This window comes from Trachypithecus francoisi, unplaced genomic scaffold, assembly GCF_009764315.1.
Source record: "Trachypithecus francoisi isolate TF-2019V2 unplaced genomic scaffold, Tfra_2.0 Lachesis_group16, whole genome shotgun sequence".
NCBI lineage: Eukaryota > Metazoa > Chordata > Mammalia > Primates > Cercopithecidae > Trachypithecus > Trachypithecus francoisi.
Window position 1 is genome coordinate 85,934,223 of NW_022681461.1, and position 17,539 is coordinate 85,951,761.

The following is a 17,539-nucleotide window of genomic DNA, read 5'->3' on the forward strand; positions in this document are numbered from 1 at the left end:
CATTTACTGTATAGGAGGTACATTGTATATAACCACAACCAATGATATCCTCTGAAGTTCCTTTTATATTTCTCTAAAAACATATTTTAAGTTGTTTCCAGTGTTTTGCTCTGAAGCAGTACTCACAGTAAACATCCTTGTTCATATACCTCTGTACATTTCTGAAGTTTTTTGTTGGACAGATTTCTAGATTTGGAATTTCTGAGTAAAGGCACATGGGCACTTCAAATTTTGATTACCACTTCCCCCCTCAATTTCCAATTCAGTTTCCCTCTCAAAAACCTGCACCAGTTTACCCTTCTAACAGTGTATCTGAGTGCTTTTTTCTCTATCTTTCATCAATACTGGGTGTTAGCAATTTTTTAAATGTTTGCAGCTAGGTGTGGTGGTTGTAGCTCATGCCTGTAATTCCAGCACTACGGGAGGCCGAGATGGGATCTCTTGAGCTCAGGACTTTGAGACCAGCCTGGACAACATAGCAAAAGCCTATCTCTACAAAAAATACAAAAATCATCTGGGTGTGATTGCACATGTCTGTAGTCCCAACTACTTGGGAGACTGAGGTGGGAGGATCGCTTGAGCCTGGGAGGTGGAGGCTGCAGTGAGTTGAGATTGCACCACTGCACTCCAGCCTAGGGGACGGAATCTGACTCTGTCTCAAAAAAAAAAAAAAAAAAAAAGTTTTCCTGCATCATGGATAACTAAAAGTGATATTTTATTATTTTTAATTACATTTTTCTACTTAGTGGCAAGAAGGATATTTCTTTTCTTTTCTTTTCTTTTTTTTTTTTTTTTTTTTTGAGACAGAGTCTCGCTCTGTCGCCCAGGCTGGAGTGCAATGGCATGATCTTGACTCACTGCAAGCTCTGCCTCCCGGGTTCACGCCATTCTCCTGCCTCAGCCTCCCGAGTAGCTGGGACTACAGGTGCCCACCACCACACCCGGCTAATTTTTTGTATTTTTAGTAGAGATGGGGTTTCACCGAGTTAGCCAGGATGGTCTCGATCTCCTGACCTTGTGATCCGCCCGGCTCAGGCCTCCCAAAGTGCTGGGATTACAGGCGTGAGCCACTGTGCCCCGCCAGCATATTTCATTAATTTGAATCTGAATTTTTCTTCAAGCCCACTTTTCTGGGAGTTAGTTTTTGAATGCATGATGTATGTGTGTCTGTGTGTCTGTGTGTGTGAGACAGTCCAATACTTGTCTTTTATCTATCATTATATATATTTTTAACATGCCAAAGCTTGACATTTTTATAAAATCTGATGGTCTATGGATTTGGGGTTTAGTAATTTGCTTGTAAAGGCCTTCTACATGTCCCCCAAAATATCATTTTATATTTTCTTTCTACAGTTTTTTTAACATTTAGATGTTAGGTTGGAATATGAATAAAATTTTTATATCCAAACCCATAGCTAATCATCTCAACACCATCTATTGAATCATATTTTCCTTCACTGACTTGAAATGTCACATTCATCATGTACTAAATATACATGTATTTGTATATCTATGCATGCCGTATGTGGAGATCTCAGATTTCCTCCTGCAAGGAGAGTAATTACCAACGGCTCCACTTCTTGCACTCTGAAATCCATCGTTTTCACTGTAAGGCCTTACTTCTCATGGGCTGCCCCCACTCAGTGATTCAGCATAGAAGAGACATGAAAGCAAGACTTTCTTGGAAGACAAAGAATTCCTCTGACAGGTGACTTTTGCTCAAAACTTGGATGCTATGCGATGTAGGCTGGACCTTATTCTCCAGTCAGTGGAGACCCATTAAAGAGCAGACTGACAGCAAATTGAGCCCCACTTCCACTATCAGTGTGCATAATAGATGTCTGTAGTACAATTTTCACGATCATAACCATCAGCAAATACTTGTTAGGAACCTGCTATGCACATAAGACTCAGATCCAAGTTTTAGAATATTTACATTCTTTTCCAGGATGATAGGAAATGTTGGAGGTAAATGTGATGTAAATGGAAGATTAGAAGCATAGAAAATAAATGTCACTGGCGGGGTGTGGTGGTTTACATCTGTAATCTCAGTACTTTGGGAGGCTGAGGTGAATGGATCACCTGAGGTCAGGAATTCGAGACCAGCATGGCCAACATGGTGAAACCCCATCTCTACTAAAAATACAAAAAATTGTCAGGTGTGGTAGCACACAGCTGTAATCCCAGCTACTAGGGAAGCTGAGGCAGGAGAATTGCTTGAACCCAGGGGGTGGAGTTTTCAGTGAGCTGAAATTGCACCACTGTATTCCAGCCTGGGCGACAGAGCGAGACTCAATCTGCAAAAAAAAAAAAAAAAAAGAAAGAAAGAAAGAAAAAGAAAGTAATAAATGTCACCAAGTTCAAAGAGAAAGAAAACACTATTTGCTGGAGGAGCAGAGAAAGGCTTTCTTGAAGAACTAAAGTTTGAACATGAACCTGAAGGATAGGTAGTTCTTAGATGTGGAACAGAAGGTGAGAGGTATTCTAGGCAAAGAGGTTAGCAAAGAGGAAAATCATATTATGACATTCAAGAAAGAATTAGTAAGAGATGAGTTTGTTGAATAGGTGAATTAAAACCAAGTAATATTATTTTTTAAACAGCTAGGAATCATAAAGTTTTTTTCTTTTTTTGTAGAAAACATTGACTTCTACAAAAGTGTTTATTTTTTGTTTGTTTATTTATTTTTTTTAATTTTTATTTTTTGAGATGGAGTCTCACTCTGTCACTCAGGCTGGAGTGCAGTGGTGTGATCTCAGCTTACTGCAAGCTCTGCCTCCCAGGTTCACTTCATTCTCCTGCCTCAGCCTCCCAAGTGGCTGGGACTGCAGGCATCCACCACCACGTCCAGCTACTTTTTTTGTATTTTTAGTAGAGATGTGGTTTCACCGTGTTAGCCAAGATGGTCTCAACCTCCTGACCTCGTGATCCACCCACCCTGGCCTCCCAAAGTGCTGGGATTACAAGCGTGAGCCACTATGCCTGGCTTATTTAGTTTTTTTTGAGACAGAGTCTTGCTCTTGTCGCCCAGGCCGGAGTGCAGTGTCACAATCTTGGCTCACTGAAACCTCCACGTCCTGGGTTCAAGTGATTCTCCTGCCTCAGACTCCCGAATAGCTGGGATTACAGGTGTCCACCACCATGCCTGGCTAGTTTTTGTATTTTTAGTAGAGATGGGGTTTGACCAGGTTGGCCAGGCTAGTCTTGAACTCCTGACCTCAGGTGATCTGCCTACGTCAGCCTCCCAAAGTGCTAGGATTACAGGTGTGAGCCACCACGCCTGGCCAAAACAGTGTTATATTAACTTAATCCAACACTGATGTGGAGAGGCTGGAGATCAGTGACAGAGAGAACAGCCTAGTCTGAATGTGCAATTCATTAAGGAACAGATATGGTTTGGCTCTGTGTCCTCACCCAAATCTCATCTCAAATTGTAGTCCCCATGTGTCAGGGGAGGGGCCTGGTGGGAGGTGATTGAATCATGGGTGCAGACATCCCCCTTGCTGTTCTCGTAATGGTGAGTGAGCTCTCAAATGATCTGGTTGTTTGAAAGTGTGTGGCATTTTCCCCTTTGGTCTCTCTTCTGCTCTGCCATGGTAAGACGTGCTTGCTTCTCCTTCACTTCTGCTGTGATTGTAAGTTTCCTGAGGTCTCCCGGTCTCCCAGTCATGCATCCGGTTAAGCTTCTGGAACTGTGAATTAATTAAACCTCTTTTCTTCATTAATTACCCAGTCTCAGTAGTTCTTTATAGCAGTGTGAGAACAGACTAATACAGGTACTATGAATGACCAAACTATCAGTTAGGAGTCAGGTTTTGTGTCATGGCCTAGAAAAACCAAGTAATGGTGGCTTAAATAAGAAAGTCCAGAAGAAATTTTTATCTGAACTAGTGAGGCAGCTCAAGAATTTCAAGGGCAGTCTTTTTAGTTCTTTTAGCTGAAGTTCTAAAAGAACTATACACAAAACTATACACCAGCTATACACCAAATTATGTCACCCTCAAATTCATATATTGAAGCCCTAATGTCCAATGTGACTGTATCCAGAGATAGGCTGTTTAGGAAGAAATTAAGATTAAATGAGATCATAAGCATGGGACCCTAAGTCCTATAGGACAGTAGCCTTTTAAGAAGGCGAAGATAAAGCATTTACATTTTCAAGTTTTCTAAAGGAAATGTTAAATAGAATGGAGATGGGAAAAATTCTTTTTCCTTCCAGCACCAGGAAAAATTTTAAAGAAATACACACACGACAATTTCACGCCAATCTTGACCGCGCATTCTGTTTTAATGAGCAGGCTCGGAGGTGCTCCAGCTGCTGTCATGGTTCGTTCGCTAAACTGCATCGTCACTGTGTCCCAGAACATGGGCATCGGCAAGAACGGGGACCTGCCCTGGCCGCCGCTCAGGAATGAATTCAGATATTTCCAGAGAATGACCACAACCTCTTCAGTGGAAGGTAAACAGAATCTGGTGATTATGAGTAAGAAGACTTGGTTCTCCATTCCTGAGAAGAATCGACCTTTAAAGGGTAGAATTTAGTTCTCAGCAGAGAACTCAAGGAACCTCCACAAGGAGCTCATTTTCTTGCCAGAAGTCTGGATAATGCCTTAAAACTTACTGAACAACCAGAATTAGCAAATAAAGTAGACATGATTTGGATAGTTGGTAGCAGTTCTGTTTATAAGGAAGCCATGAATCACCCAGGCCATCTTAAACTATTTGTGACAAGGATCATGCAAGACTTTGAAAGTGACACCTTTCTTCCAGGAATTGATTTGGAGAAATATAAACTTCTACCAGAATACCCAGGTGTTCTCTCTGATGTGCAAGAGGAGAAAGGCATTAAGTACAAATTTGAAGTATATGAGAAGAATGATTAATATGAAGGTGTTTTCCGGTTTAAGTTGTTCTCCCTCCCTCTAAAAAAAGTATGTATTTTTACATTAGAAAAAAAGTATTTTGTTGACTTTAGATCTATAATTATTTCTAAGCCACTTGTTTTTATTCCCCACTACTCTTGACTCTATCAGATACCATTTATGAAACATTCTTGCTATAAATAAGTGCTTCTCCAAGACCCGGACTGAGTCCCCAGCACTTGCTACAGTGAGCTGCCTTTCCACACCCATCACATGTGACACCCTTGCCAGTCCTTGACATTGTCGGGCTTTTTAAATCCTGGCTACCTGTGGGGCTGAGGCTGGAGGATTGCTTGAGGTCAAATATTGGAAGTTGCAGTGTACTATGATGGTACCTATAGGAATAACTACTGCACTCCAACCTGGACAGCATCTTTTAGAAAAATGCAAAATTAAATGCAAAAGAAATGGGCTGCGCATAGTGATTCATGCCTACAATCTCAGTACTTTGGGAGGCTGAGGTGGGAGGACTGCTTCAGTGCAGGAGTTCAAGACCAGGCTAGGCAACATAGTGAGACCCTGTCTATAAAGAAAAATAATACATAAAAATAATTAGCTGGATATCGTGGCATGTGTCTGTAGTTCCAGCTACTCTGGAGGCTGAGGTGGGAGGATCACTTGAGCCCAGGAGGTCAAGGGTCAAGGCTGCAGTGGGCCATGATCATGCCACCGCACTCCAGCCTGGGTGACATCCAGACTCTGTCTCAAAAAAAAGAAAAAAAGAAAAGAAAAACGTTCAAACAAGGTTTTGTGAAGGTTTGTAGCATTTATACTTCTACAAGTATCAAAGCTTAAAATTACACTAAATTTTTGGAATACGTTGTAAAATGCCCTCCTCTTTTTAAAAGTAGTTACTTGCAGAGCTGGGCTCTATATGCTTTGATCACTGAAGTTTCTTTAATGTAAAGGAATATTTTTGAAGAGCAGTGTTGATTAACATGTAATAAAAGGAATTGGACCCTAATGATAGAAGGTGATATGAACAGCTGTTTGATCATCCTATGTGCTACCAAGCTGTAGTTGTCCCATTAAGTCCTGCTATTTAAGAAATAACTTACATAACCCTTAGGAACTCTTCCTTCAGGCTTTAAAAGGCAAGGAGCAAATAATTTTAGGAGACTGATAATGTCACCTAAATTTGAAATACTAAAAAGAGATTAGTGTTCTCAACTATGTGAAATCTATTTCTCCTACTTTCTCAAATAGAATCCTAAGAATCTTGCTCAAAAACAAAGCATTTCTGGGCCAGGAATACTTCCTCTACTATAGCAATGCTTCACATCATATTGTGCTGCAGTTTCCATCATTTTTAAAGGACAGAGACATAAATGATAAATAGTGGTATAAAAATATTACAATCTACCACCTCAAAAAAATCCATTGTTTATGGAGTTCAGAGCTTGGAGATTCAAGTATTGATTGCAGTTTTATTTTGAAAAGAATGCTATAATTTATGCGATTTTTATTTCTCATGTTTATATTGAAAGCTAATGAACTTTATTTTAATTAAAAAACACACACAAACACACACACAAACATATATATATACTCAGCCTTTGATATCTATGGGATCTGCATCCTCAGATTCAATCAACCTCAGATTAAAAATATTTAAAAAATAAATAAAAACAATACAACAATAAAAAATAATACAAATTTTAAAACAATACAGTATACAACTATTTACATAGCATTTATCTTCTATGAGGTATTATAAATAACTCAGAGATAATTAAAGTACACAGGATGGTGCTAGTAGATTATATGCATATACTACACCATTTGGTATGAGGGATTTAAGAATCTAAGGATTTTGGTATCTGCAAGGGCCCGAAACCAATTCCCAAGGATATTAAGGAACAATAATACAATATAATTTGTATTTACCCTTATGTGAGCAAAAGTGATGTGCACTTCCTCCAGCAGACCTTGCCCATAAAAATGTCCCTCTAGTGATTCTTCATATTATTTGTCCTTCCAACATCTTGATACAGAGGAGCTCAGAGGCCATATTTTACATGGCTTTTCTGGTTGATTGTTGCTAGTATATAGAATACTTACTATTTCAAATAGGTTATATGTGTACATGGACAAAATTTCAAACAATATTAAAGGACACTGTAGTCAGCACTATTCATGCCCATCCAGATCCTCTTTACCAGGCCAGTACACCCATTCCCAGGTGCTAAATGTTGTCCCCTGATGGTACAGGAGTTAAAAAGAAATTATTTAGGCACATAGTGAGGGTAAGGAAGTCCTTGGTAAGGTTTTTTTTAATGAAAAGCAGCCCCAAAGTCATTCTCTTTTTCAACAAAGAGCAGTCTATAAAATCAAGCAGCAGACATAGACAAGCAAGCTGGAAGCTTGCATGGGTGAATGCTGGCAGTTGTGCCAATAGGAAAAGGCTATCTGGGACTAGGCATGTTCAACGTAGTAGCTCCATGTTCCCTTCTCTTCGCCAGCCAGGAGTAAGGAGCAGTAAGGAGCAGACAACATAGTGCCCAGCCAAATGGAAGGACCATTTGCATAATAAGATTAGGGTGGAGTGGCCAGCCTTCCCCAAGCACTGTGTAAATGTCACACCTGGTTGAACCAATCTGTGGGCCCTACGTAAATCAGACACCACCTCCTCAAGCCTGTCTACAAAATCCGGTGCACTCTGCCGCGGGCCAGGATTCCCATTGGGAGACCCCTCTCTCTCTTAAGAGAGAGAGCTGTTCTCCTTTCTCTTTCCTTTGCCAATTAAACCTCCACTCCTAAACTCACTCCTTGTATGTGTCTGTGTCCTTAATCTTCTTGGTGTGAGACAACAAACCTCTGGTATTTATTCCAGAGAATGACATTGCTTCACTAAGACATAAAGCTACACCCTCCTTTAGAGATTTGCTCTGGCCAAATTTACCCCTCACCCCAAGAGGGCACTCACAGCCAGTAATTGATCCAATGTAGGGGTACAAAGGCCAATTCGCTTTTCTCAAGTAGAAACCAACTCTTTGCGGCAATTTGTGCTCCTGCTTTTACAGTATGATCAGGTTGAAGTAACACTCTGAGACAATAGCCTTGCTTAGCAACTTCTACTTTATCCAGTTTTCCTTATTCCTTGTCTCCTGAAAGCATTTCTTCAATAAACCACATGCATGCTATTTCCTGTCTCAGGCAGTACTTCTACAGAATTTGACCTAAACCGTTACATTGTGAAATGGGATTGTCAGTAAGGGAAGTAACTCTTCCCAACTTGCAATGTCTCCCTAAGAGACATTACAAAAAGAAAGGGAAAAGACTAACACATACATATATGCTATATGAAACTGCACATTTTAGTATACTGCTAGACATAGTGTGCAGGTTTCCTCTTGCATGCCAACTGTTGACTATTATATGTTGTGCTGAGAAGGATTCTGAGACCCAGCCTGGGCTCAGTGTGCAAGAGTGCTGATTGACATGGGATACTTGCTTCAGGCAGGAGATAGAGGTGTGCAGGAGGAGGTGGGGTGAAGGATAATTTCATTGTAATTTTGCTGTTGAAAAAAACCCTTCTATTTTCTTAACATTTCAGGCATATTTTTGGTGCCAAACACAAGGTGATAAATTCCTCAGTAACTCAATTTCAAAACAAGTGTGGATATGACATTTCAAAGGCACTGTACTGTAGTGGTGAAGAACAAAATTCCATCCCAGGCCACAGGCTCAAAGTTAAATGGCCTGGGATGGAATTCTGGCTCCTCCATTTACAAATTATATGACCTTGAACAAGTTACTTAATCTCAAATTCCAGGTCTATAAAACTACAATAGCAGTATAAAGGTCCACTATAGAATTTTTATGAGAATGAAATAAGTTGATTCTTGTAAAGGTAGAACAGTGCCTGGTACATATTAATTATCTGATGACTGTAGGCTTTTATTATTTTCATTTCATGATTTCAAAATAGTAGTCTTGGCCAGTGAGTGATTATTCCTTATTTAAAAAGTTTATTTATCATCACATAACTGGTTATTCATGTTAATTTAAGAAAAAGTCCTTTGTACTGTAGAATCACAACTTTTAGGTGATGAAATACAACTACTTAAACTTTTAAGTGAATAGTTAATAAGGCTGGTGATTGACCTTATTATCTGTGATTCATCAGGTTAAGATTTGGGGTGCTTAATTCCTTCTGGCAATTATAAATGCCAATAACCTTAGGGAAGACAGTAAAAGAGGAAATCAAACTAAAAGAGATTTAAAATTAGAGGTTGAAACTCTTGGAAATATTGATTAGAAGAAATAACTTTTTAATGGAAGTTCTTTTTACCTTTGAAAGTCATTTCCAATGTTGATTTACTTATTTCACTATGTCTGACACAAGTTGAACAACACCTACTCATCAAAAAGTATTTTTTAAATGGCTTCATATCTGGTATTCGTATGATTGCTTTGTGAATAGCAAAAGCATGTAATTTAAGGATAGATATACTCTGTTTATTTTGTGGACATGTTTGTACAGTGTGCAAGCCACTTGAAATAATGGTAACAAAGTTGGGTTAATGGAGTTTCTAAGTGAAAAATTAAATTGTATGGTTCTTAAGAGAAACCAGAAAGAATTTGAACTGCTGCTGTCTTAGACGTGCTAATGTGGCTGTTATCAGTCTGAGGTGGAAGAATGAGGTATTGCATGAATGGTTTACATTTAGCAGTGCTTTTTTTCAAGCTATGTTAAAAATTCCATTATGGGCCGGGCGTGGTGGCTCACGCCTGTAATCCCAGCACTTTGGGAGGCCGAGGGGGCAGATCACGAGGTCAGGAGATCGAGACCATCCTGGCTAACACGGTGAAACCCCATCTCTATTAAAATTACAAAAAAATTAGTTGGACGTGATGGCGGGCGCCTGTAGTCCCACCTACTTGGGAGGCTGAGGCAGGAGAATGTCGTGAACCTGGGAGGTAGAGCTTGCAGTGAGCCGAGATGGCACCACTGCACTCCAGCCTGGGCAACAGAGCGAGACCATGTCTCAAAAAAAAAAAAAAAAATCCATTGTGGTGAATATTTAAGTATAACAAAAAATAGGCTACATTTGCATTAGCCTACCCTAGATGATACCTAATTGGCACACAAATTCCATAGGAAGGCAATATTCCTACTCATTAACTTTCTTTTTTTCTTTGAGAAGGAGTCTCACTCTGTCACCCAGACTGGAGTGCAGTGAGGCAATCTAAGCTCACTGCAACCTCTCCCTCTCAGGCTCAAGCAATCCTCCCACCTCAGCCTCCCCAGTAGCTGGGACTACAGGTGTGCACCAACATGCCTGGCTAATTTTTGTAGTTTTTTTCTTTTTTGGGGGTAGAGATGGGGTTTCACCATGTTGGCCGGACTGGTCTCAAACTCCTGACCTCAGGTGATCTGCCCACCTTGGCCACCCAATGTGCTGAGATTACAGACACGAGCCACCACGCCTGGCCTTCTACTCATTAACTTTCTACAAGAATCCTGCGGTGAAATAATTAAACAAATTTCAAGTGAGAGTTTATAGAACCATACACATAAAAGGTAACCATGTGAGATGATGAATACGTTAATTTGCTTGATTGTAGTATTCATTTCACTATGTATATGTGTCTCAAAATTACATGATACACCTTAAATATATACAATTTAAAAAAGGTAATAGATAAATATCTTGTACTGGGGGTGGGTGTGGGTTCAGAAAACAGTCACAGAAAAATCTAGTTGTATAACATATCTTAAAAATATTTTGGGGGCAAGGTGTGGTGACTCACACCCGTAATACCAGCACTTTGGGATGCCAAGGTGGGGGATCACTTGAGCCCAGGAGTTTTGACACCAGCCTTGGCAACATGGCAAAACCCTATCTGTACACATAAAAAATACAAAAATTATCCAGGTATGGTGGCACCTACCTGTAGTCCCAACTACTTGGGAGGCTGAGGTAAGAGGATTGCTTGAGCCCAGGAGGTAGAAGTTGCAGTGAGCTATGATCATGCCACTGCACTCCAGCCTGGGCAATAGAGTGAGATTCTGTTTCAATATGCATTTCTGCTAAAATCATTATTATTTTCACATGTACCATAATTGACTTTAAAAGGAATATAAGTACTTTCTACCTTAATGAAAGATAGTCTAAATAGTCTCATATATTTGGTTGTGTTAGTTATAACAATATCTGTAAAGTTGTAAGTAGCTAGTTAAATATCATAAAATTGATGAGTAAATTTAATTTCCCTTAATAAACATATAATAAATGGATTCATTTCTCTATACCAAACAAGGACACAAGCATTATAATAGAAAGGTTAAGCGTATTATGTAACAAATAACCCTTGATATTAAAGTAGACTCTCACATAGGGTTTGGCACAAAGTAAGCTCTTGGCAAATGTCAATTTCCTTCCCCTTCTCTTCTCTCCTCTGTATTAATATATTGACTTTCTCTTATTAAATGTGGTATATTTTTGGTTTCTCTAAAGAAACAAAATTTCAGCAAGCATTGATCACACATACGATTACCACCCAGTCTCCCAACTCTCCTGGATGATGTAGGCTAAACGGGACACAATTTAACACCTAGGAAGGGTAGGAAAGTGAACTACAGTGTAATAGGTACATGCAATTGTCTCAACCAAGCCTCAGACAAATTGCAGGCAGATCAGGGATTTAAACCTTTCTTCATAATGTAATCTTACTATTTCAAACTACAGATGCTCATTGACTTATGATTCGGTTACATCCCAATAAACTAATTGTAAACTGAAAACATCATAAGTTGAAAATATGTTTAATATACCTAACATACCAAACATTATAGCTTAACCTAGTCTACTTTAAACGTGCTCAGAAAACTGTCAGCACAGTATTCAATAAACTGCATGAAACTGTCAAAGTCAAATAAAATAGACTAATTTTAAAATGTTTTATTTGGGACACAAGAATTGCAATTCAGGCCATAAACACAGGCATGGTGGTTTTGGGTATGTCTGAAGAACGAAGGGAAGGTTGGAGGTTTTATAAAAGGAGAAATGTTATGTATTACTTTGAAAGACAATTCATAGGCACTAATAAAGTTTTGAGGAGCTGACAGGTTCTGATTGGTGAGTGATAGCAGTGGGTAAAAGGAGTCTAGAGTCAAGTAGGTTGTTTCCGTATCTGTTACATAAAACTGATTTCAGGTTGCAGCAGGCCGTTTCAGCAGCTGGGCGGTGCTCCAGCAGTCAGACCCTGCTCCAACAGTCCTCTCCATTTTCACAAATGGATGTGACAGTGACCTAGGAGGTGAGAGGTAAACCATCTAGGCTTTAGCATTTGCAAGTGTGAGGTTAGACACCACCTGTTCATGCAGATTCAGGAAAACATTAGCAGCTCAACCACCAGGTCTCTTGGGAAGTTGAGTTCAGACATAGACCCTTCCACCTGGGGGACAGGGAACCAACTGTTCACAGGAAGGCAACACAGAAAGTGTTCTCAGGTCATTTATTGGACAATCCTGCTTATTCTCCACAGTCCACTCCTTCACTTACAGAAAGTTCTGCATGTTTTTTTTTTTCCATCAGAGGAAATAACCTATTCATATCTGAAATAGGAAGAGAGATATGCTCATTTGCCTTCCTACCTCCCACCCACTTCCTGGGTTGGATATGCTCATGTCAAATTAATTGGCATCTGTTCTCCTCCACAAGGATGAGCCACACTGTTGGTCAGCCACACTCTGCCTAGTTGAAGCCATGACAGTGAATGTGTCTAGATAAAAAAAAAAAAGAGAATGCATTTAAAGGCAAGACCTTGAGGAGCACCTATGTTTAGAAGGGCATAGAACAAGAAAAAGCTGATGAAAAAAAATATAGAAAGAGTGGAAGGCATTAGAGTCAGCATGTAAAAAGCTGTTGGGTGGGTGGGGTGATCAACAGTGTCATATGCTGTAGAAAGGAGAAAACTATAAAGACTGAGAAAAGGCCAGATTGGATTTGCTGCTTTTAGGCCTCTAATAAATTTGGAAAGATAAGTTTTAGTTAACTGGTGGGAATAAAGTCTCCTTGCAGAAAATCATGCAGTAAGCTACAGCAGTGTCAAGATTTTAAGAAATCTGAAGGTAAAGCAGTCATGTTGAGTGTATTTTATAAATTTGTTCATATCTTTTCTTCACCTACCCCCACCAATCCCATCACAGGTATTCATCATCTTTCTTTTTTTTTGAGACGGAGTCTCACTGTGTCACCCAGGTTGGAATGCAATGGCACAATCTTGGCTCACTGCAACCTCCGCCTCCTGGGTTCAAGCGATTCTCCTGCCTCAGCCTCCCAAGTAGCTAGGACTACAGGCACATGCAACCATGCCCGACTAATCTTTTATATTTTTAGTAGAGACAGGGTTTCACCATATTGGTCAGGCTGGTCTCCAACTCCTGACCTCAAGTGATCCAGCCACCTCGACCTCCCAAAGTGCTGGGATTACAGGCGTGAGCCACTGTGCCTGGCCAGTACTCATCATCTCTTACCTGGTTTATTAAAATAGTCCCATCTCTAGTGTCACTCTCTGACTCCCACCCCATGTTAATAAGGGTGGCTATGTTGATAGAAAAAATAAACCTTCAAAATTCAGCATCTTAAAGAACAATAAATTAATTTCTCATCTCATTCCAGAGTAAGTTTCTAGGTCAGCAGGTGGCTTTTCTCCATGTAGTGATTCACAGATGCAAACTCCTTCCATCCTGGGCCTTTGCCATTTGCAAGGACATTTGTCTCATTTGCATGACTAAGGCAGGGTCACCATGGCCAGAATTCAGTTGGTGGAAAGGGAAAGCAGGAAAAGGGTCAGCCTGGTCTTAAGGTGCTGGTGTGGAAGTGGTGTACATTACTTCCATCTCACATTCCGTTGGCTAGAACATGCTCACGTGGCCACACCTAACTTAAGAGGATGCTGGGAAATGTCAGTTAGCTATATGCTCAGGAAGGAAAGGAGGCTGGATTTTGATAGACAGCTCTCAGTATCTGCCATACTCTCTGGGCCTTGTTCATCCTCCACGCTGCTGACAGGCTAGCTACCTGATTCCCCAATCTGACCATGTCATTTCCCTGTTAAAAAAGAACAAAATTCAGTGGTTTCTATAACTGAATAACTAACACTTTTCTTGAGCATCTACTGTGTGCTGAACACAGTAGATACAATGGAAACAGAAAGAAAGATTCTGTATTTGTCCTCTTGAAGCTTACAAAGGAGCTAGAATTCTGGGAATCATATGTAATTCCTCATTGTCTCTCACCCCTATACCCAAGCCATCATAAAGACCTGTGAATTTTCCTTTCATTCAAAGTACTACTCCGCACCGGGCATGGTGGCTCACGCCTGTAATCCCAGCAACTTGGGAGGCAGAGGCAGGTGGATCACCTGAGGTCAGGAGTTCGAGACCAGCCTGGCCAACATGGTGAAACCCCATCTCTACTAAAAATTAAAAATTAGCTGTGTGTGGTGGCATGCACGTGTAATCCCAGCTACTCAGGAGGCTGAGGTAGCAGAATCACTTGGACCCGGGAGGCAGAGGCTGCTGTAAGCCGAGATCACGCCATTGCTTTCTAGCCGGGAGACAGTGACACTTTACCTCAAAAAACAAAAACAAAAACAAAAAGTACTTCTCTGTACCCCTTCTCCCTGTTTCCCCCAAGTGTGGCCACTCTAGATATTTCTTTTTTCTTTTTTTTTTTTACTTTTCAAAACGTCTTTAATAAGTAAATAAAGGGGTGATGTAAAATGTTGCAGTTTGCTTGGTAAATCTTAATTGCGAAATTTCTTCTTCTTTCGGAACTTTTTTCCTGCTGCATTTGCTGCTTTTTCAGCCATGATCTCTGAGTACTTCCTTCGGTTGTATCTTCTGAACTCAGAATCATCCAGCAGTTCTTCCATAATAGTTCTTTTCCTTTGCTTCTTGGGAATTCGTGAATGGTAGAAATCAGCTGGATTGTCAACAAGGGTTCCAATTTGGAAGTACTTGGGGAAGCCATCTCTATCATTTTTCTTGTAAAATCTTTTCGGGTCCATGCTGGCTCTTATCTTCAGTGCTTTGAGATCATTTTTCAGTTCATTTGTCATTTCTGGAGCTTTCATACCAAACCAGCCATCCCCTGCTATTTTTTGTCCTTCTTTTCTACGTTTTTTTCTGAAGTTGATACTTTGATTCACTATATGGTGGAACACAGTAGTGTTTTTCAAAATCAGGTGTAATGACAGCTTTCTGCAGAAGCTCATTTTTCTTTTTCTCCTTGATCTGTGTTAGGGTTTTCTTGTTAGACTGTAGTTTATCTGCATTGAAATGAACATACAAACCACCCAACTGCTTGATACTCAGACCAGGGTCTATGCTGCTGCTTGTCAACTTTAGAAGTTTAGCCTTTGTGCTATTTAGTAAGTTTTCTTCACCACTAAACTCATCTTCATTTTCGTCGTGGTCTGATGAATCTTCTTCACTTTTTTCATCCTCTTCTTCTTTTTCTTCCTCAATGGCAACCTCACTTGCCTTGTCTTCCTCTTCCAAGTAAAAAGTTTTACATTTAAAATCCTAAATGGCATAGTTTTTACATAACCAGATGTTTAGAAGACGTTATCAAATAACCCATGAATGTGCAGTGTGTGTGTGGGGAAATGGAGCATTTAATTTTAACTAGTTTGTTGGTATTATCTATTTTTATATTTATTCTCATTCAGTTCCTGCTTGAAGCTGTGTGTGAAACCTTTTCTGTAAATGCTATATGATCCCGTTTCTTTCATGTAGTGACAAAGTTCATTATCTGTGCTTGGTGGTCCATGAGATTTCCCTCTTTATCCTCAAAACAAACTTCCTGTAGCTTCAGTCGCTTGAATGGCTTTCTACTCCTAGTCACCTATATATCATTCAGTAAAACATTAATTTTATTTTTGAAAAGCATATTTAACATCTAATGTGGGCATCGTATAGTATTACATATTTGGGGGTGCCCATAGCATCCTTCATGGAAAATGCTTTGGCAGTGGTTGGTGCCTAGTTTGGAGAAGAGCAAGATACCTGTATTATGTTCCTATTGCTGGTGTAACAAGATACCACAAATATAGTGGCTTAAAGCAATACTCATTTATTCTCTCACAGTTATGTAGGCCACAAATCTGAAATTATGTTAAAAAGTTTGCTTGAGTAAATAATAATAATAAACTCCAATTAACATTATTTGTTCTAGTTATGAGATTGATTTGCAAACTCAGTCTGCAGTAAGGACAAGATAGCATTGTGAGTGAAAAGACCTCAAACCCAGCAACATCACTTACTAGTTGTGTGGTCTTGGTTAAGATACTTAAACTCTCTTAGCCATGTATCATATATTGCTGTATAATAATAATGCCTAAATCATAGAATCATTATAAGAATATATGAAAGTACATGTAGCAAAGTATATGTAAAAATTGTTGGCATAAACTAAATGATCAATAAACACCAAATAAGTAAATTTAACCATAAATGAGATGGGCCGGGCATGGTGGCTCATGCCTGTAATCTCAGCACTTTGGGAGGCCGAGGCGGGTGGATCACCTGAGGTCAGGAGTTTGAGACCAGCCTGGCCAACACGGCGAAACCCTGTCTCTATTATAAATACAAAAAATTAGCCAGGCGTGGTGATGCATGCCTGTAGTCCCAGCTACTTGGGAGGCTGAGGCAGGAGAATCACTTGAACCCAGGAGGCAGGGGTAGCAGTGAGCCGAGATCGCGCCACTGCACTCCAGCCTGGGTGACAGTGTGAGATTCCATCTCAAAAAAAAAAAAAAAAAAATTAGTTTTGTGTATTCTTTAAATTCATATAAATGGAAACATACAGTATGTATTCTTTAGTATCTCACTTCTTTTGATCAAAATCATGTCTGTGATATTTTTCCACATTGTTGTGTGTTTCAGCTGTTCATTCTTTTATATTGCTGAGTAGTATTCCATTGTGTGAACATACCACAATTTGTTGATTAGTTTTCCTGTTGATGAACATTTGGGTTGTTTCTGGTTATGAACAAAGATGCTATGAATACTTCTGAACAGAACTTGTAAATTTAATTTTTTATTTATCTTGGGTAAATGCCTAGTAGTGGATTGCTGGATCTAGTTGATTAGAAACTGAAGAACAGCTGTCAAAAGTGTACATACCATTTTATAGTCCTAACTATAAAATGTAAGCAAAACATAAGATTATCAGAGTTTCTGTTACTCTTCCTCCTTGCTACCATTTGGTGTCATATTACATGACAGAGGCTGTGCCTAATAATTCTCTCTCTTTTTCTCTCCCCTGTCATCCTCACCAGGACCCAATAAAATAGGCATTAGTATCACCCAAATTTTATAAATGAAAAAACGAAAGTACAGAAATATGAAATAATTTGCCCAAGATCACACAACTTTCAAACTGTGATTCAGGGAATTTTATCTGGTAGCCTTCCACTAGTACTGCTTTTGTTACAGGAAAGGGGTACCAATCCAGACCCCACCAGAGGGTACTTGGATTTCACGCAAGAAAGAATTCAGGGTGAGTCCATACAGTAAAGTGAAAGCAAGTTTATTAAGAAAGTAAAGGAATAAAAGAATGGCTACTCCATAAACAGAGCAGCCCCGAGAGCTGCTGATTGC

At 39.7% G+C, this 17,539-nt stretch overlaps 1 protein-coding gene and 1 pseudogene across 2 annotated transcripts; one reads left to right on the top strand and one right to left on the bottom strand.

Annotated features, from left to right (window-relative positions):
- The first annotated feature begins 4,256 nt into the window (after positions 1–4,256).
- LOC117099412 lies at positions 4,257–5,484 on the top strand (annotated as a pseudogene). Its single transcript, XR_004443805.1, has one exon. The product of XR_004443805.1 is annotated as a dihydrofolate reductase-like (transcript).
- A 9,128-nt stretch (positions 5,485–14,612) lies between these two features.
- LOC117099270 (deoxynucleotidyltransferase terminal-interacting protein 2-like) lies at positions 14,613–17,208 on the bottom strand. The gene is given in 3 exon segments (XM_033238716.1): positions 14,613–15,060; positions 15,062–15,460; positions 17,158–17,208. Coding segments are annotated over 3 exon segments (831 nt in total). The 3' UTR covers positions 14,613–14,679.
- Between the last annotated feature and the right edge of the window lie 331 nt (positions 17,209–17,539).